Below are 21,548 nucleotides of genomic sequence, written 5' to 3'. Positions count from 1 at the left end.
AGTCAGTATATGTGAACATGAATTTGTTTCCCAAAGCCATAAGCCAAAGAACAAAGCTCCCTGTTTCTATCATATTATTAAGACAGTTACTCTATTGAGAGTCAGAGTTGTGAACTTGCATGAATGCACTTTTAGAAGTTACAAAAGCCCTTGAGGCATTTTTTGTTGTAAATTCTATTAACTGCCTTTTGCAGGAGGAGAATGTTTTTCTTGATGACACTGAGACTTCAGTCTCATGTCTCACACTTTTCAAAGTTTTGCTAATTTTTATCCGACAAGACTCAACTCTCAGAGATAAGTATCAGGGCTTTTTAATGAATTTTGGCCAGAGTGGCCTGATAAATGATCCAAATGGTTCCCTGGAAATAGGTTAGCTATTTGCTGACTCTCCTCAGACTGAAAAATGCCTGACACATCCCAGCCATTAGCAAATGTAATACTTTAAATTAGCCTCTTTAATTTCCAATCGTTTTGTTGAGGGGTGGAAAGGAGGACCAGGACCACTCTGGTCTGTGTGTATCTGATTTATTTCAGTATCTGTATGCTGTGCAAAAACGTTTATACAAGACAAGTGGAAGTGAGAGCTCTAGCAAATTTGGCCTGATGTGTAGAGCTGTGAGAGCGTTAATATTATTCACAGGGGGACTTTTATCCCTGGCTTAGCTTTGTGTCCAGCGCAATTAAGCAGAGCTCACACGCTTTCTCAGACACTGAGTCTCAATTATCATAAGAGTAGCAGCTGGCTAGCTTGTGTCCCCTTTCTTTTGTGGTTGTTTAAAAACAGAAGGTGGTAGGTGGATGATGCAGGTGATGAGCTTCCAGTTTTCGTGTTTTGCTCCTTGGCAATCTTGATGTCTGTGTGAATATTTCAAAGCCATGTAATTTGCTCAGAGCCTCCTAACACTCCTGTTGGGACAAATCTTATGTTCCCTAAACAAATGTTTCCTCCTATTTTTAAAGGTCCCCACACAGACAAAACAAACACAATCTGACTCTGTCATGACCCATGATTGTCCTCTCAAATCCAGTTGGAAGATGGTTATGGATGAATGATGAGACAATAGACCTCAGGGGCATGAGTAGGTGTGAGAGGTGGTGATCACTTTGGATCAGCCCCTATTGGGGTCCTGGTCTTACTCTTATGTCACCTGTTAAGGCTTGTCATCTTTTTTTGTAATAGTTTCAAACTATTTTGGGACTTTGATAGTGTAGCCTGGAGATAACTAGCCACTGCTCTTCACAATTCATTGTTAATATGAATGTGTGCTAAAATGAGCATGTGTTTCGCAGCATTAGAGCTCAATTTTTCATGTTTAAGAGATTAAGAGGCTGATGAGTTTAGTTGGGTAGCTAATCCAAATGATGATGATGAGCTGAGGCTTCACCAAAGTTATTGACTGAAGTTAATCATGTCAGTGGCAAAGGAAGAAGTCAGGTGATGGAATATAAAGAACCGCAAAGTGTGTGCTGGGACTTGACTGGATAGAACACAGGTGTCTGGTGTTTGCACACATTCGGTCAAGCAGAGCATAGCCCACTGTCTGATGACACATATGGAGGAGGAGGTGGTTTTGAATCACAGATAACCTTTTCAGTGTCAACCCACACCTCAAAATCAACAATGGCCTTTTATAATAACGAACAGGATTATGGATGCAAACCCTCGCATCTGGTGTGACAGTCAGGCGCTCATGTCCTAAATCTACCCTGACAAGAACCTTGATGCACAATATCTTGATAAATGTTGTGTGTCATTCATTCTGAAAATGTGTTGCACCTGCACAATGAAAAATTACCCTCAAGAAGAAATTTTGTGTAAAAGTGAATCCAAGGGATCCTGACCAAGTGTTGGTATTTGACAAGGTAGGAGTGGAACGTGTCAGCTCAGCAGTTACACTGAGAAAGCAGAGCAGCAATGATGACTTGACTGTTGGAAAGAGTAATGCTCCTTGGAAGATCTCCAAGCTCATATATTACAACTATTTATAACTCTCAAGTGTTGCCGCTCTTAATCACCGCTGCCCAGACTAAATAAGTATATGAAAGAGGAGACTTCCTGCTTGCAAGGCGGCCACAGTTGCTTTTCAAGTGGAATTATCATTCAGTTTAAGAGTTTACATATACTATTCCTGAGGGCCATGACAGTTTAGTTAATAACATTTGACACATTAAGATGCCATTAAACTGCAGAAATAGAGTAGGAAGCTGCTCGTAGAAATGAGGAGGAGGCTGTTGGCTTAGGATCCTGAAAAACCCAAGACAGTTTATTAAAGTATTTATGGTGTATTTTTTTTTCTGTCACTGCTATGGTGTTTATGGATTCCAGCTCTCAGATTAATTTATGAATCAAAACACATTATGGTTTTTCAGAAGAAAACCCACCACACGGCTGAGGCATGTATGAAAAAGAAAGGACCTCTTGATGTTTTTTTTTTTGTGTGTGTTTTTTGTTTTTTCTGAATGTACAGTTGGTTGAACATGGTTATTCTGGTAAATATATTAAAACAGGTTAATTCTTAAGCAGAGAAATGTGATACAGAGCATACTTTGAGTAATCTGAATTCTGATACCTAACTGAATTAATTACTTTTATTGTATAAATTATATATTGTATGTGGCAGCATTCACTACCAAATGACATTTGGAACATGCTTCAGAACAGAGCAGGTATCATTTTAAATATTGTGTAAGCAAATAAGGAAAAGGGTGCTAAAAACATGGACTGTACAGACAGATGACTTTAGAATGTGATACCACTCAGATTTTTTATTTATTTTTGATTGATGTGTTTTAGATTGTATAGTATAAGATGAAAGGTGTTGCCAAGCCTCCAATTTTTTTTTTGTCTGCATATGTCCTCATAGTTTAACACCACAAGGTGCCAACATTAAATGAGATTGATGCAGTTATAGTATATTTTATTATTTCAGTGTGTGTATGTGACAATTATTGTTATGATCTGTTTGAAATTTTTCATGTATTGGTAGCCATGCCTCCTATTTCCCTCTAAATGGGAACACCATTTAAAAAATTATCTTTATTGACTGAAGAAGACTTTAAACTACACTGAGACCATGAAGAAACTCATGAAGGATATCTTTACTGAGCTAATAAATGAACAAAGAAGTCAAAACAGTTTCAAACAGACCTCAGATCTGGTAAGGCTCTTCAGCGCTGGCTTCAATTTACAGACACAGAGTCCATTTTTTAAGTTTCGATGTTGCATTTTCACTGCATTTGGTGAGGAAAGTAAAAAAAAAAAAACAAAACAAAATACATTAAGACATTCCACTGAATAAACCTGGATGATTGGCAGAGATTTCTGCCTTAACAGAGATAAAACATGTTGATTCTCATTTTTCATTCTCTCCGTGTCAACCCTGAGCACCTCTGCCATTTGGGAGGGTCAGCTGTCTGCAGTCTGAAAAAAAAAAAAAAAAAAAAAAAAAAAAACTTCCTTAGTCATTCCTTGAATGGATACTCAGGTAAAACACACTGGCAATAATCCAGGGACAATTTAGTCAATTGTCCTAATGGCTCTCACACTGCATGACCTTCACACTGTGCCATGAGACAGATCATTTCAGCTCAGCTGCTTTACACTGGATATTATCTTATTAATGTAAGTGATGCTTCATTTTGTAATATAACCAGGGGTTGAATTGAAAGGACTGTCTAATAAGCAGCAACTGTTTTTCAGTGAACAATTTTGGCACACTTATACAATTTGCCTTGGTAATGCCTTCAGGGAGTTTTAAATGTTTAATGTTTTAAATGTTCACTTTAAGTGAAAGACAAATTAACTGCATTTGGTGGTTCAAGGTCAATGGCCTTCACTATGACCTCACAAAACACATTTTTGAATATTGTCACAAATTGATTCACTTAGGGGCAGAACGGTGGCATAGTGGCATAATAGCGCTGTTGCCTCACAGCAAAATTTTGGTCGTGGGTTCAATTCCCTGCGACAAGGGTTTGCATGTTCTCCCCGTGCTTGTGTGGGTTACCTTTGTGTACTCCAGTTTCCTCTCACCGTCCAAAGACAGGCATGTTCAGGTTGATTGGTAACTCTAAATTGCCTGTAGGTCTGAGTCTGAGTGTGAGTGGTTGTTTGTCGCTTACGTGTTACGATTTGGCCCTGTGATGGACCGGCGACCTGTCCAGGGTGTACCCCGCCCTTGACCAATAAGAGCTAGGATTGGCTCCAGCACCCTCATGACTTGGAAATGGATAAGCTGTAGAAGATGAATTAGTGAATGATCCACTTGGGTGGTAATAGTTTCTTTAGAACAGTATCACAAGTAAATCATTACAAGATAATGATCACTGTGGTCAAATATATAGAGTATCATGTGAGCTAGTTATATGGATGTGAAATTGCATAAAAAAGTCATGAATGAAATATGTTGGATATCGTAATTTACAAATAGAATTTAAGACTACAGCAAATACTTTTAAACTGTATATGTAGAAATGTAGTGGTAAAATACATTTCCATTGAGTATCAGTTTGACCAACGGTGGATAGACAGGGTTCTTTGGAATGATGCATTTCCTGTGCTGATTATGACAATATGAAATTAAACGAAATGAAAATGTTGAATATGATACAATTATTAAGTGAGGATACAGAAGTGTATACTTACATTTGCATCACTTTTCTAACATACACACACACACACACACAGATGACACAGAGTGGGGCAACTCAGGATAAAAAGCTATGCAATAACTGTAATGTGCAGGAGGACTATAAATGATTCCCAGAGGACAATGTGTAAGATATAGGTGAGAGAATAGAATCACCACCCTGATGTTCTAATTTCTCTTTGACTTGTGGCTGCAAAGAGGTAGAGCTGTTGAGCTAAAGCTCCTTCATATTGCAGCAGTTGTTCTGCCCCTCCTCGTGTTTTAGTCCTGAAGAAAGGATAGTGAGGATTTATTGGTATGACCACGCTCTGTGTGGCAGCCCTTACACCAGTTGTTGATGCACTCTGCTAGGAAGCATTCCAGGGCACCAAAGTAGAAGGGTCTAAAGAACCCCTGGGGAGATTTTCCTGTGGTAAAGGCATTCCATCCCTTTAGATACTCATCAGTGTGGACTTCTGGATACCTAAGGGTGCAAACCCTCTCCACAAGTGTCCTGTGTGTACTTCCTCTGCTGTTTCCTTCCACAAGCCACCTCCTTGCTTAAAAAGAGGTTTTTGTTGCAATAGTGACAATAACAGTTCCATTATCTCCCATGCAGGCCTTCCCATAATTGTCAGAGATGTGGCCTATGTATTCAGAAAGGTCAAATGAAAGTCAAGCTTTCCAAAGAATGCAGCAAAGCTTGTTAATGTGTTCATTTTCTATAAGTTGATGCTATTGAGTTTTATTCCCTGATTTTGGCTTTAAGGCAGCACTTCCTTCTTGCCTCACTGAATGACCTACAAAAGAGGTCTGGGAAAGAATGGTTAACCCGCAAAGACAATAAAAAGTATGGGCTAAATACAATAACTATCTGAAATAAATTTATTAATGTTGATTTGGAACTCTGGAACTGGATTACATATGCAACAACACAAAAATCGCCACACCAACCACACTAAAGTTTAGATAAATGCTCCACTGAAGAGATGTGAGCAATGGTCTCATTTATACCACATGACCTGGCCATGGAAGACTTCTAACAGAATCAAAGATGGCTGCTGAGATCCCATTGTTTTGTGTTGTAGTAGCCGGCAGTGACTCAGCTTATTAACTCTTGGTTCCTTAACCAGACACTCATGACTCCTGTTTCTGCAAAACTATAAAAAAAAAGTTAACTTATCGTTTGTTCCCCACTGGTTTATCTGTCCACCTGAACTGTCACTTTAAGATTAATAGCTATATAGAAGAATCCAGAAATCCAGGACTCGCACTATAAAAGTCACTGTTTGAATACTAAGGAGGTAGATCAGTGATTATTCTTCACTTGCGTAGTCTCATTAATGACCTGTCCGTATACCTGCATAACGCCCCTGACGCCCTTAGTGTTGGTGTTATGGAGGCATGTCTGTTGTCATGAGAACGCCGCATTTTAGAGCCCACTAAAAATACCACAGCTGTCTTTCAAGACACAGAGTGCAGATTTATTCCATCCACAGGTTAGATGGAGACAAGTATGCTGACACGGAAATGCTTCCTAATAAATGCATAGATTCAGTTAATTAATAGCCTCATCAGCATATCTGCTGAGGCCTAATATATCATTGTGATTATGGCGGGGCATCAGGCAGCTCAAGTGGTTCTTTTTCCATCAGGTCAGAGCAGTATTTGTTTATCCACTTTGTTTGGCGCTGAGATGGAAAACATAAACAGGGTTGGAAACATGGAAACATATACCTACAGCGGCAGCAGCTTCCTTTTTCAGCCACAGTGAAAAAAACCTTGGGGTTTGGGCCATTTTGTCATGATTTCTTTACGGTTCTATCTGCATTTGTCTAGTGTGTTTTATATTGAGTCATGAAAGAATGCATGCAGATTTACGAGCGTTATTGTTAATGTCAGGTGCTGTTCTTGCTTCTGTGACAATTTGCATGATGTTCAGTTTTCATTTGTTCGGTTTTGAAGAAAGTAGACCATGAAGCAGGGGTGGCATTAGGATGTGGTTATAGTGTGATAGACAGACTTTACCACACAGGTCAACCTGCCAGACAAAGAAGGGAAGACAAATTACAAGATGGAGCCTTCAAAATGGCTATTTATACACCAGATGGCTTGGCCTAGCTTTCATTTGGTATTTGGTTAGTAAAGCATAACCATAATCTGGGCATTGTTCATATTTTCCAAAGCAGTGATGTGTGTTGGAAATAAATAGATAGCTAGTTTGCAGTTGATAAACTAAGTCCAGCAAAAATCTGGAGTTTGTAGACTGTGATGGTTTTGCATCATAATGGCAGGTATTTCCATTATTATTTTTGCCCATTCTGTTTATATCAATAAGGTCAAGTTTCATGTGTAAAAAGACAACACATTGCACCCTCAAAATGATGACTGTGCTGACACAACACCTCTAAAGCTCTTCCAGCAAAACCTTAACATATATACTGTAATTTTTTTGTAATTTTTCTATGTTGTTCTGTATTGCTAATTTGTTTTGAAAAGATTCATTGTAGCAAATTTAGATTTCTCACCTTTTTACAAATTTCTACTTACAACATCTTTAATTGAATTCAGTGTGATGTTCAGTAAAATATTCAGAGGAAAGTAAGTGCAGCCCTGTAACACCATCACTTACTATATTTTCTTAATTGTTGTTTCTGATATTCCTAATAAATAGTTGTAGGAAATGACCCCGTAATTTTGTAAGGGAAAATTATTTGATTTCTTGTACATGAGGTCACCTTTTAACCCCCACAAATTCATCATTTATTCTGATTGTAAAGAAACAGCGTGTCGAAGTTCACTTTGAGATAATAAATATATAAATCATTTCTGGCTGCTGCCACATTCATTTTGAGATGCAGTCTGGAGATTAACTCGGGATTTCACATTTACATTTTATCCCAGATAATTTTAACATAAAACAGACAAATATATATACCATCCAACGCCTTCTTCTGTGGACTTTGCATCTAAAAGCCTGGAACATTTTCTGACATGCCTTGACAGCTCATTCAAATGGAAACTGACCATCATGCCTCTGACATTTTCATGACAGCAAACACTAAAGTTTTGGCTCTAGTTGCAAGCATGAACTTCAGACTATAGTCTGTGAAGAATCTATTGCTAGGGTAATTTCACTGATGGATATGATGGTCTGCCTATAAAGCACATCCTGATTAGATGGGTACAATAAAACCTGCAGGACTGATGGTTAGAGCTGAGTACTGTTAGTCTGAGGTGCTGCAATTTTTTTTTCAATGCAGGAAGCTAATTGATAACTATTTTATCATCAGCCTGTGTTCACAGCTGTGAAATCATGAAGAGTTCCTGCATATTTATACCATGAGCCTTAATCCGCCCTGCCTTGCATTTCTCTTCTACTTTTAAACAATTCCTTATCAACAGTAGCCTCGGGTGCATCTTCAGTAGCAGAAGTAAAGTAATTAAAATCATCATACTGATATCATACTGGAAATACTGCTATGCAGTAAACCTGTAATTCAGGTGCAGCTTCATTATGTTACTGTGATGATGAGCTGTAGACAACAGACTGTCTGTATTTATTAATAGTATCTGAATAAAAATAGAATCACTGAAAGAGACCCAATAAATCCCTCCATGACCAAGCACTTGGTGGCAGTTGTAAGAAAGCAGCCGTAGCTTAACAAAGAATCTTGTACAGACTTGTATTTATAGCTATCAACTCCGAACCCTGGAAAACAATTCTTTGTACAGTAGACCTACAAGAATGTTTTTGAAGATGAATACTAAGGAGGAAAATGCTGAAACTAAAGTAAAAATGAACAAATTAGACAATGTAATGCTGGTAAATAATGGTTAATATGGACAAGCTAGTAACTAATGCAGCCTCACAGTAGGAAGGTTCTGGGTTTAATTCCCAGGCCAGAGGCTTTTCCGTGTGGCGTTTGCATGTTCTCCTTGTGCTTATGTGAGCATCCTTTGTGTCCCAGACATGCCTGTTAAGTAAATAGGTGACTCTCCACTTATCAAAGGCCAGAATGTATGTTTGTCTCTATATGTTGACCCTGTAGTCAACTGGCAACCTGTCCAATGCCCGATCCAGATCCAGGGATTTGCTCCAACCTTCTTATGACATTCCATGCATAAGCAATGTAAACAATGGATGTGTAAAGTGGTCTGACATGCATCCAGAAGTGGTGCCAGTTAAGGTTTTGTTTATTAGTTAGTGCATTTAATGCATGGTCATGATGAAAATTAGTTGAGTGTCTGAGCATGGAGAGTAGAGCAACCATATTTGCAGTCCAACAGAGCTGTGTAGCCATTTTGAATTCTCTCTTTATGTGAGTGTTATCTGCCCTTCAATTTAATTTCACCTAGCTATAAATCTGTATTGTGTATACTGTAATTTCCAGATTATAAACCATTACTTTTTTCATACACTTTGAACCCTGCGGCTTAAAAAAACTATGTGGCTAATTTATGGATTTTTACGTGTAACGAGCTTCATGCCGCCAATACAGTCACATCAGACCAATGAAATTACCAAACAGGTCACAGTGGCCCAATGAAATTGTTTGAATTAAATTAAACGCACCCACACTAAATTCTTCATATCAGTCATTTATTTTGAGCTTCATGCACACACCCTTATCATGGAAAACACACGAAGCAATGCATATGATGCAGCTTTCAAGTTTAAGTCGATTGATCTGGCGAAAGGCAAAATCTTTCTTTGTAACATAATTCCTGCCATATGCCATTTCCTCCCATATTTCTGACACCTGCGGCTGACATACAAGTGTGGTCTATATATGTACAAAACTGTTTTTATCTTTAAATTTAGCAGGTGCGGCTTATATTCAGGTGCGCTCCATAGTCCGGAAAATTACAGTATACATCTTTTTTTTTAAGACCAATTTCTAATAGGACATTATGTTAGATTACAAGCAAGCAAATGGGCAAATCACAGACTCACTTGAAGTGGATGCCAGAGACCATTTGAGCACCCATTTTAATTCAACCTGAGGTAAATTATTTTTCAAATGTTAGTCTGCTCGAAATGCAGTGCTTTAACCAAGGAAAAGTGAAGAATGGTTACAGTCAGGAAACTTTAACTTTAGCATGTTTCCTCCAGCAAAAGAGGTACACTCACTGAGAGGGGTACATCCAAGCATTGCCCCATTCCATTTCTATGTGACATGAGGGATTCATTTCTTTATGAGAAGTATATTATCTCTGGGTGGTCGAGTTTACCTGCAGAGCATCTTCCTCCCACTGAGCTCCTAACATTTTGTGAGTGTCTGTAGAATACATGTTTTAAAGCCCTCAGTGAGCTGCTGGAATGTAAAAAAGATTTGCATAAAAATGTTTTACATTTTCCGTTCAGCCCCCACAAAATATATATATATATATATATATATATACTGTATATGCGCATAATAGTACATGATTGGCATCCTTCATCCTTACATTTGCACTAACCCTAACCCTAACCCTTCCCCCCCAAATAAATAAAAGGAAAAACTAATTAAAACATACCTTAAACAGTTATTTAAGCCACCTGTGCCAGAGCGGCTCAGAAATGCAGAAATTAGCCTTTTGTCCCCCAAACCTAACCCTCTATCTTTCCTGCCACATGCCATCACACTGTATAATAACAGCTAAATAACTCTGGTCATTACTCACAGTCAATGTGCACTTTACTTTACTGTATATATTTTTTTTATTCCTATTGCATATATTTTTTATATATTTTATTCCCTATGTGTAATGCTGCTGTTACATTGCAATTTCCCAGTCTGGGATAAATAAAGTATCTATCTGTCTATCTATCTATCTATCTATCTATCTATCTATCTATCTATCTATCTATCTATCTATCTATCTATCTATCTATCTATCTATCTATCTATCTATCTATCTATCTATCTATCTATCTATCTATCTATCTATCTATCCTTGACACCAAACTACATACACATTGTAATTATAGCTGTGTAATTCAAAATGTAATCAAATGGCATTTAGCCCTGTACAATGTCCAACTCACAGGAGCTGTGTATTTTTTTTTCTAAATGCAAAATGTATAACTATCATGTCTACATATAAAAGTGGCCAAAGGTTCTATAGCTGCCAAGTGTTACCAGTGTTGAAGAGCCTTAAACCTTCATTTTATTTTAATGGCCATCAAGGGGTGACTCTTCCGGTTGTAAGGAGAATTGGGATTGTATTGAAGTCTATGAGAAAATGTCCCTACTTCTGACTTGATTAACTAGCTCAGTAAATGTTTTCCTAATGAATTTATGGGCTCAGTCTCTTCAATAGAGCATGATGTTCGTTTTTTAAATGCTAATCCCATTTAGACGAAAATGGACCAGAAAGCAGGAAATAGTTTAGGAGGCATGGCTACTTTGTTACTGGTAGACTGTACACATCTGCCAATGTTGCTGCAATGTTGTTTATTTATTGTTTATTTTTATTTTTTTGGCAGCCTGTAATTTTAACTAAATTATATATATATATATATTTTAATTCTTAAACATGAATTTGCATTTCTAATCAGCCTGCTTTTTGTGGTCCAAATGTTACAAACCAAACTCTCACTATCGCCAGCTTGAGCAGATATTTTATTTGCTAATAAGGTAAAGTTAATCTTTCAGTGACTAAATGTTGGAAGATGTGACGGAAAGCAGCTGATGGCACTGCATCATCACTGCGAACATGAACTCATCTGATCCACAGTGCAAACACAGGCTGTTGGTGACATCTAATTGTGGAGCAACAAGTGTAATGTATTTTTAATGATGTGCACACTGCTGTCAGAACACATGAGGAGAAGAGGGCAGAAGCTGTTTATTTGTGGATACTCTTTTACGTCCCAATCTCCCATATCTCGTTCTCTCCCCCCTCTAATGCTTTTTAGAGGATTGACAGTCTATTTGGATTATTTTTTTTTACCATCTGTGCGGAAGTGATAAGGGAAGACTGTGTGGTATGTAAAATATTTATCCTTTCGTTTTCTTCTAGTTGCTCTCTGGAGGGATTTAGCTGGTGAGACATATAGTTTCTTTAGGAATATGAATGGCACTCAGTGGAGCCCAGACCTCCACCATGGCCAAAAGAAATCATGTCTGTCAGATCAGATTATTATCTAGACCTATGCCAATGCAGAAATTTCATCTCAAAAGATCTCAACACAATGATTCTGACTGTTTATTACATCACAATCCAAACATTATTTTCTAGTAATTGGTGATGATGCCAGAATTGGTGATGATCATTACAATGTTAAGGAACTTGACGAAAAAAGTTCTTTGATTTGATTGGTTTTTGAATGAGCTATTTGTATGGTTTGATCTTGCTACATAGCCAAAGTTAGCGGCTGTATCTTTAGTATACTTGCCAAGAATTACAGGCATGGTTCTATGTTCACCTCAAGAGATGAATCCAACCTCTGACCAGTGATAATGCAAGACTGACTCACAGACTTGATAAAGAAATGGAAGCAGGTTCCAGGGATGGGGGAAGTCATGCCAATCCTGAAGAGCATGAACCTTTCACTCTAGCTAATTGCCATTGCAGGGTGTATTGTACTGTATTGAAGCCTGAGGGAACATGTCCTTACTTCTCCTATGATTTATTAGCTCAGTCTCAGCCTCTAGTGTCAAGTCTTCAATACAACATGATGTTATTTTTTTAAATGAAGGTCCAATTTAGAAGACCAGGACGTGAAACAGGACATGAATTAGAGTGTGCTTATCATGTAACAACAGACTGTACAACAAAATCATGATAGAGTACACAGCAGGTTAGAACAAATGGAAATGACTGTAACTGAACAAGCTGGCAAAGTCTTCAAAACAACATTTTAGGGGAGGTTGACAGTAGCTACAGGTTCTCAGTATGCAAAATTTGTATTGGAAACATGTGACTGGCTAACATGCTGATGTATGCAGAAAACAAGTGATAGGAATTGGTTAGCAGCACAGTGGTTTGTGCTGTTGTCCCACAATAAGAAGGTTGCTGGTTCAGTTCCTAGCCTGGCGCCTTTCTGTGTGGAGTTTGCATGTTCTCCCTGTGTCTGCATGGGTTTCCTTCAGGTACTCTAGTTTCTTCTCACTCTCCAAAAACAGGGGTGTACCCTGCCCTCACCCAGAGTGAAGTCACCCACCGTGACCTGGAAACAGATAAGCTGTAGAAGATGAAAGAATGAATAAATGAATGCAACTAAATGCAACATTTCCTCAATATTACTGTAACATCTGTTTGTGTTTACGCTATGAAGCAACAGAAAACTTGCAAGCAGCTCCTTTAACTGCATTGGGAACATTCATACTGTACATCTCAGAATTAAAAACATAATAGAACTGCATAAAGGTCCATACATTATTTGATTAGGATTTCCTGTCCAATGCCAACATTCCCTTCTGTACTTTTGTGCATCATCCTGCTTATAAACACACAAGCATACCAACAACTGAGGCTAACTTTATGTGCAACTCTGAGGGTCATTCAAACTAGTAGTCTTTTACATTTCTACTACTGTCTATACTACTGTATAGCACCAAATGATTAAAGTGTCGTACAGACTGTGAATGAGGATTTCTGTTTCCTGAGAAACTTAGCAGTGTACTTCATAACTCACTATAAGAGACACAAGAGTTTCATTGTTTTTCCTCCTTTAATGACTATTGAGAGACCAGCAAATGCAATTTCATATCCCATGACTTGTTTTGTAGTCTTTCATTGCACTTACAGGAGCCTCACTCCTACTCATTCAGCATCACTGCACAGAGCTTCACATGAAATGAGAATTGGAAGACAGTGTAAGCACCGTGCCAGGATAGCCTTAACTGTGTTGCTGACCCTCTCGTATTAAACCAAAATCCCCTGAAGGTGGATTTCTGTAGGAGGCACTGACCACAGCCTTGACTCAGAATGATAAGTAAACAGGAAGATTACTAAGTTCTTTAAAATTCATATCATCATGATCTTTTTTGTCAAGTCTTCCATTCCAATTTTGCCCCAGATTCTATTACACTGCATCCCTGTGTCAGACGTCCATATATCTCAGTGGTTGATAATGACAAAGGGGAACTTTAATACTTCAGAAGATACTTTACGACTTCACACTCTAGTCTTGAAAAAGGATTTCTTTCTTTCTTTTTTTTTTTTACTGTTACCATGGTAAAACTCACCTGCTTCTTTCCCAATAAAAATCTCCCAACAAATTAGGGGGAAGAAAAGGATTAAAAAAAAAAAAAAAAAAACATAACCTATCTACAATATAACACTAAAAGCAATATGTTCATGTGTCTGAAATAAAAAAGTACAAACTAATATATGTTTAATCAGCACAAACATGATCCTCTCTGTCTCATCTCTGGTATTGCAGAAAGTGGAGACAAAATTGACATAATGGATATTTAAACTTGCTGAAACATGATATTCTCTCTTTGACTGTGAGTGGGAGTGACATCTACACCACATGTCTTTCACTCTTCGCTGCTTAGAAGCCAGAGCAGATTCCCACAGTTTGGAGAACAAAATCATATTGATGGAGAAGCCACCCAAACGTGTAAGTCAGGTTTTCTCTAGAGCAACCAGAGCCAAGAAAAAGTCAAAATCCAGCACATGAAGGTACAGAATCCTACATAACATATTATGCACCTTGTTTTTTGAACTCCATACCTCCATTGTATCATATCCTATAAGGTATTGAAACTAAATGAAAGATTGTCTGTTTTACTGTGTTTCATTCATGGATGGCCAAATGGGACATCATGAAAATGAACAGAAAATAACAAAATCCCATTTACTACGTAGTCCCTTAAAGCATTCAAGCATTTACCCCGTCAGTTTGATGGTTTGTAGTCTGAGTCTGAGTTCTTTTGGGCCAAAATGACAACTATTGCATTAGTCCGACTGAGACTGGATTTTTAAAGTACATGCAAACACGTTAGCGCGACTAAAATCTAAAATCGATCTTAAAATAGTCGGACCAACACACCCAGATAATGTGATTGAAAGTCAATCTACTGCTGGTTGTATATGGAAAGACAGACCAGAGCTGGAGGAGGTGATCTGCGCATGTGCTAAAGATTGGCATCAAGCTATGAAGTTGAACGGCATTTAAAACGTAAACATAAGAGGTTAGACAAAAGAAACCTGCTAACTGCTAACTCGTCAAACATGGCAAAGTCTGCAGCAAAAGCTAATTTTTGGACAGATACTGTTTTTTTTTGTGTGTTTTTCCACTTACCAGCTCAGCCTCAGCTAATTGTATATGGTACTCTGTTCACTGTGATAGGTGATAGCAGCTCAGAAAACAAGAAAAAATTAAGATACTTTTTTTTTTCTAGATGAAAACACTACACCATAATATCCAAAGAAACGTTGAACAGAGCTCACACATACAAAGTTCTTTGGATGTGTTTGGGTTGTTCTGGAGCTGATTTGATTTTCTCAGGAGTTGGGCTCATTGTTTTGAACAGTAATGATGAATGAAAAATCAACTCTAATGTTCGAAATATCTTATTGTCCATGTCTCTCTGTTTTTATTTGGTCAACCCAATAAAGATACAAAGGTAATAATGATTTAAAAAAAGAAAAAGGATATGTACAAAAACACTGGAATGCACTTCTACTGCACAAATTTAAAAACTGTTCAGGTAAAAAAGAAAAAAAAAAAAGAAAAAAAAGAAAAGTTTTGTTTTTGGGTAACAAATTCCTTCTACTGCTTATCTCAGCTCACATCTGGCAAGGTCAGCATACACCCTGGACAGGTCGCCAGTCCATCGCAAGGCTAACATACAGAGACAAGCAATCACCTACAATAACACTCACATTTATGGACAATTGAGAGTCACCAGTTAACCCAAGCATTATGTCTTTGGACCGTGGGAGGAAACCAGAGTACCCGGGAAAAATCCACGCAGGCACTGGGAGAACATGCAAATTCTGCACAGAAAGGAATTGTAGGAACTGGACCTACGACCTTGTTATTGTGGGGCAACAGTGCTAACCACTATGCTGCCGTGCTGCCTGTGTAACACATTGAGTCCACAAAGGCAGCTCATCTGATAAGTAATTTTAATAGCAAGAAATAGTGATACACATTCTTCATTATTTTTTATTCATAGAGCACTACTGGTACTCAGATTTATAGGACAAGTGACTTCGTGTGAACAAAAAGAGCCAGAGATGAGCTATACTATGTGATGATCTACAGTAATCAGGAAGTTTACAGTCATTTTGAGACTTAATAAAGTCAAGTGAAGCAAAGTTTGAACTTTGAATATTTGCATTGTACATTTTTTTCCTTCTGTATAGAAATAGTGTATGATTGGGCAATAGGGTGGGAAAATGAGGAACATTTGCCCCTCCTGCACTGATAAAAACGTGTCTCTTACTGCAATGGCCTAACAAGGACACTGAAGCTGGCAGTGTAGCAGTTTTGGATCTCCTCCAAGAAACATCTTAGTCTTCGGTTTTTACACCTGACTGGGCATCCATGTATATGCAAACACATGTTCTTGTAAGACTGTATCTGACCTTGAACTCTACATATATATTTACTGTTTGCAGGCATACTAACTGATTGTTTGAATTTCAAATGGAACTTGCGGCGTGAGCACAGTGCTGCATTTACAACTCAGAAATCAGTCTGCTGTAGCCATTACAAGTAATCCTCGCTGAACTTTATCATAGTAAATAAAGAAAATAAATAACCAACAAATTCATTTATTTTATTATAAATAAAATATTTATTTATATATATGAAAGCCATTGCACACAAACACACACACACCTAAGCATACACATCAGCTTTTTGTCCTCTTTCCTCAACAGACCATCACAAATGCCCCAAGGATGCCTTTGACCCTCCTGCAGTCACTGAAGTGGAAGTGACTGATGCTGTAACAAAAGCTGTGACAGCGTAAATCGAGCTGAGTCTTTCAGCTGAGGCTGAGCTCCTGCTCCACCATCACTACTCTAAAACACTTTAAAGGTTCAAATCTCCTGCTCTTCTGCACATTGGGACATTAGCCAACTTAAGGTTCCATAAATCCAGATAACATATAGTAATTTTTCAGCCAGATATACTGTTGAGTCCAAAGTATGAGTTTCTTCCTTTCTTTGCACACTCACTTGTAAGTAATGCTTTTTGTTTTACTTTTATTTTTCAGCGAATGTTCTTTTTTTTCTCATTTACTCTTCTCAGTAGGAGCCAAATATGTGTCTGAAAATATAGAGTATTGCTGTGTGGAAAGATCAGTGACCTGGCTCCTTGTATCAAAGCTGCAATTTGTGACTGGTGAAACCAATCTGTTGTAATTGGGGCAGAACACAGCTGTGCGGTTTCAGCTCATTGTCTCCATCAGTTTGAATGTCACAAAGCAAGTTTGTGGGCATATTAACAAAAGAAACCTGATGACTGCTTGAGAGCCACATTTGCATATGTACGATGTGTCTGTGGTGACTAAGCTTATTGAAATAATGTCAATAGTTTGCTAATAATTGAAATACCATTAGTATTCCCATTGTATATCTGAACATCAGCATATATTCAATTCTCTGCTTTTAATGAAGAAACTGATTGCAGTTATGCTGCTTCTACTGCATGTGTGATGATGTATTGTATTGTATTGTATGACTCAATTACAAATCTACTGGTATCTTATTTTGCCACAACTCTAAATTTTGCTTACTCAAAATAATGCTGTATAATTCAGCTGATACTCTTTGAGCTTCATCAGAAAGCAGTTGGAAAAGCTTTGTCTACTGCAGAACCAGACCTTTCAACAACTGGTTAGTTCTTCCTCTCTGGTTTTAAGATTTCTGATGAGATGGATGAGCCTCTAACCAGACAGGAAATCAAACTAATACAGATACAGACAGGTAAAACAATAGAAACTACATTGACAGAACAGCAAGCAAACTACTCACACTTGTCACCTCTATGCTTGCTTCATAAAATCTATTCTGTCTGTTCCTTTTCAGGTGTGCACAGGGGGACGTTGTCACACACACAGCATGGCTTAACCGGTCGAGTATACTGTACGCTGGAGAAGACAAATGGTCTGTTGATCCCCGAGTGAGTCTGGTGACCCTTAATCAAGAGGAGTTTACCATCAAGATTGAAAATGTGGACATGACAGATGAGGGGCAGTACGTATGCGCTGTACAAACAAGCAGTCGACCAAGAACCACCTCAGTTCACATCCTCGTCCAAGGTAACACACGTACTATCCTGCTGGCTTCCATTGCTAAACAGCAGGAAGATTAAGATGAATGTTTGACATTTGTTAGTGAATTTATACAAAACGCTTGTTTCTTATTAACAGCTCACAGTTATAATTCTCTAACTTGTATTTTTTGTAGTTTCAGTTGTAAAAAAAAAAAAAACATAACTGCAATGTAATTTCCAGGTTAATCTAAATATTCCAATGAACATGCCACCTCTCTGATGTAGAGTTACTGAGCTACTTATCTGTTTATGTTACACAGCATGTATGACTTGCATTGTGTGATTGATGGTCGTGTTATTCCTGTGTATCATCACATGAGGGCATGAGTGAACAAACTGAAGAGTCAAAACAGACCCGCTCTCATTCTTGAATTTCATTTCCTCATTCATTGCTCCAATGGAGCAATTAGGAGGCTAAGTGCCTTGCTCAAAGAGAGGGAGGGGAGTGGGTGCTTCATTCACTACGTTAGGTGAGGTTAATGGGGAATACCAGATGTTAAGATGCTCTGGCTAAAATGATGTGCAGAGATGTAATAGTCCTCATAGAGATGCAGCACACATTGAGGTGCACTGTGTTGTACGCACATAGCATAATGAGCAAGTTAAATGCAAACAATTTAATATGCAGATTAGCTGTGGAGCATTAAATGCTGTTTGTATGATGCCAAGCTTGAATTCATCACAGAGAAAAAAACCTTTCTTCTTCAGTCTGATCCCAAACAATAAACATGCAGCATTTATGTCACAGAGAAAAGTCATAGCAACAAGCACCAGCTGCTTTTTCAATCCAAAATTTAATTGACTCAACTTTTGTTTTTATTCATAATTTCTGCACGAATGAATGTAAACAAAAAAGAAAAAAGTCTTCTTTCAAGCATTTGCATAATTTTTGTCAAATGAACGCAAATTGTAAGGATGGTAGTATATTAATTTTAGTTTTTTGTTCAATTTTGTTGTCTTTTTTACAGTTAGAAAATGCAGACCTACATGTAAATGATCCAATAATTACATCTTAATTCCATTGCAGTCTCTCTACACTTTGCGTATTGCTCTAAGTCAGACATTCATATTCAGTGTAGCTAAGAGGCAGGTCGCAGGGGCAGGACACAGCAGATGAACATGATCTTTTTGAAGAGAACTTTGACTGATGTGGACACTGGAGTCACTACAGTTCAAGAGTCATTACTTTGGCTGCCAATTCAACCTTACTCTTTATTACAGTTGGTGCCCTATATTATGTTCTGGCTAAACACAGTGTAATGTTTTGTGTTTTTTTTTTTTTTTTTACTTTGCTGGAAAACTCCAGAACAGAAATCCTCTGACGGATATATGTTGTCCATCTAATCCAAACTATTTACTGTCTTCTAACTGAATAAATATTCAGACATGGCAAAACTCAGAAATGGGAGTCATTAGTTTTGATCGTGAGGGAAAAGACTGTTTCATCCTGCAGTTATAAGACAGTGATGTAACAAAGGAGCTTGGGTTCTAACTAAGAACTAACTAAGAATTTTTAGTCATAAAGTATTAAAAGTCTATTTTTACTAACAAATGTGTCACAAACAGGAAGCTGACAACAACGCCTACCTCATGATAACTTTTAGTAAATTAGCACTGATGCTTTCTTTCACAGCAAAGGAGTCAAACCATTTTATGCTTCCCCTACAGATATATTGAAGTAATAATAATAATAATTAACAAAAACATCATGAAATTTGCTGTAAATAGTGAACTAATGGCTTGAGCTAACTCCAAGCACACAAACAGAAAGCTATTTGGTGCCAGCAGGGTAGCAGTCCTAGTTGGTATTCCGATTAAGAACAAAATGTTCTTTGAAATAATACACATTCTTAAGTCAACTGTATATTATTGCTACATTATAATTAATTTGATGCATTGTTTTTGATTTTCCATGTCAACTCAAATCAAATCAAATCAAATCAGATTTATTTATATAGTGCAAATCATAACAAAGTCACATCAAGGCACTTTACATATAGAGCAGATCTAGACCAAACTCTTCATAAAAAATGTGCCCTACAGTCCAAATCTGTAGCACTTGCTGGGACTTTTTCATTCCTCAGCTGGTACTTTGGTCCACACCTCAAGAAAAAAGGTCCCAGCAGTGGAATTCAGCATAGATGTTCAGTTTAATTAAGAACTGGATCCACATCAGTCCACTGAATACTGCACTGTTTTCTTCTTGTCCATGCTTGGTTGCTTTCAGATGCACGTTTTGGGTCATTACCCAGCTGGTGCAGCCCTGACCTGTGACTGAGACAAAGTTCTATGACACTAGGCAGCATTTTTTGCTTCAGATTCCCTTGAAAATATTCAGATCCAAGACTCCATGTGTCAAATTTTGCAGAGCAGCCTGACCCTCCTCCATGTTTCACAGAGGACAAAGCTTTTATTCTTCTTCTTTAGTCACTAATAAGCTGGCCTGAGTTATCAAACAGCTGTAATTCATATTTGGTAAGCCTTTGTAGCTTTATGGCTGGTTCATAGGGTTAGGGATAGGGCACTTTATCTAACTGCTCTTGCTTTGTTTCAGAGTTGGACTCGTCCTGGGTCTATTACCATGGAGCCACGCTTCATTGTAGAACTTGACACAGTGGTACCTGATTGGGGCGGTCATGTCGTATCAGTCATTAAGTTTTCCTTGGTTCCTTCCCACCTTTAAAATTTGAACCCATTTTACGGGCCTTAAACTTCTGAATAATAAGAGCAGCTGAGATCACAGGAGCATCAAACTGCTTGGGGATAGGCCTGAAACCTTTACTTTGACCATGATGAGCAATGATTTTATCCATATCCCATCAGACTCTTTTCTTTCTTTGCTCCAAGCTCAGAGAAGTGAACTTTAATGACACAACATCATAATGAAGAGATTTCATGACTGAAAATGGTAGAGAAAGAATTCATTTGAAGTCAGCCTTCCACTTGAAATATCCCCATCTACTTTACTATAACCACTTCTAATGGGTATCCCTCATTTGTCGTTACCTTTTTAGAAACTCTTTGCTGGAATTTAACTCTTCCAGAGCCCAGCTTTATTTAAATAAACTCTAAGGGTACCAACAGTTTGCATGTTTCAAGACTTTATTCTAACTGAAAATTCAAATGTCAGGGGAAGCAAGCAGCTGCTCATTAGTATTCAATCAAATTATTGTAATTCCTTGCTCTGGGACCTGAGGGATATGTTCCCAGACATTGGGACCTCACTAAAGTATAGCTACCACACACCAACACCCCACTGGATGGGAATCTGTGGATGGTGGTGTTTGAAGTGTCACTTCATATATTTCAGCTAGAAATCTGTCTGAAATACCATCAGTCTCTTTTACTGATTGGTTGTTATTGGTCTGACATCAGTCATTAAGCTAGGAGTCCAATACAGCAAACTCTTAAAACGTTCACTGCAGCTGTCATCTTTGAGGGGCTATTCATACATGCTGCTAAGAAGTTGAAAATTGTGCCATTATCACTTAATAATCTTTCAGACTCAACAGGGACATGACAATTTAAATCAGGTGTTGTACATAAACTTTAAATTCATCAGACTTTTATTACATTTCTGCATTTGTGTAAGCATAGTTATTTCATGTGATATGCACATTTGTACAGTGCACTGCTAAGATTATCTTACAGTTACAGAGTGTAAATGAACCAGCAGCTCTAATGAAATG

General features: G+C 37.9%; 1 protein-coding gene across 3 annotated transcripts in view; it reads left to right on the top strand.

Moving 5' to 3' along the window:
* Positions 1–21,548, top strand: part of ntm (neurotrimin) — a 132,832-nt gene that overhangs the window by 61,623 nt on the left and 49,661 nt on the right. For all 3 annotated transcript variants that reach the window (XM_029519178.1, XM_029519177.1, XM_029519176.1), the window contains one exon: positions 17,613–17,845. In XM_029519178.1, coding sequence (XP_029375038.1) covers positions 17,613–17,845 — 233 coding nt within the window. The remainder of the gene's footprint in view (positions 1–17,612; positions 17,846–21,548) is intronic.

The sequence above is a fragment of the Echeneis naucrates genome, chromosome 14 (genome assembly GCF_900963305.1).
Source record: "Echeneis naucrates chromosome 14, fEcheNa1.1, whole genome shotgun sequence".
Taxonomy (NCBI): Eukaryota; Metazoa; Chordata; class Actinopteri; order Carangiformes; family Echeneidae; genus Echeneis; species Echeneis naucrates.
This window is presented reverse-complemented; position numbering and strand designations above follow the sequence as displayed.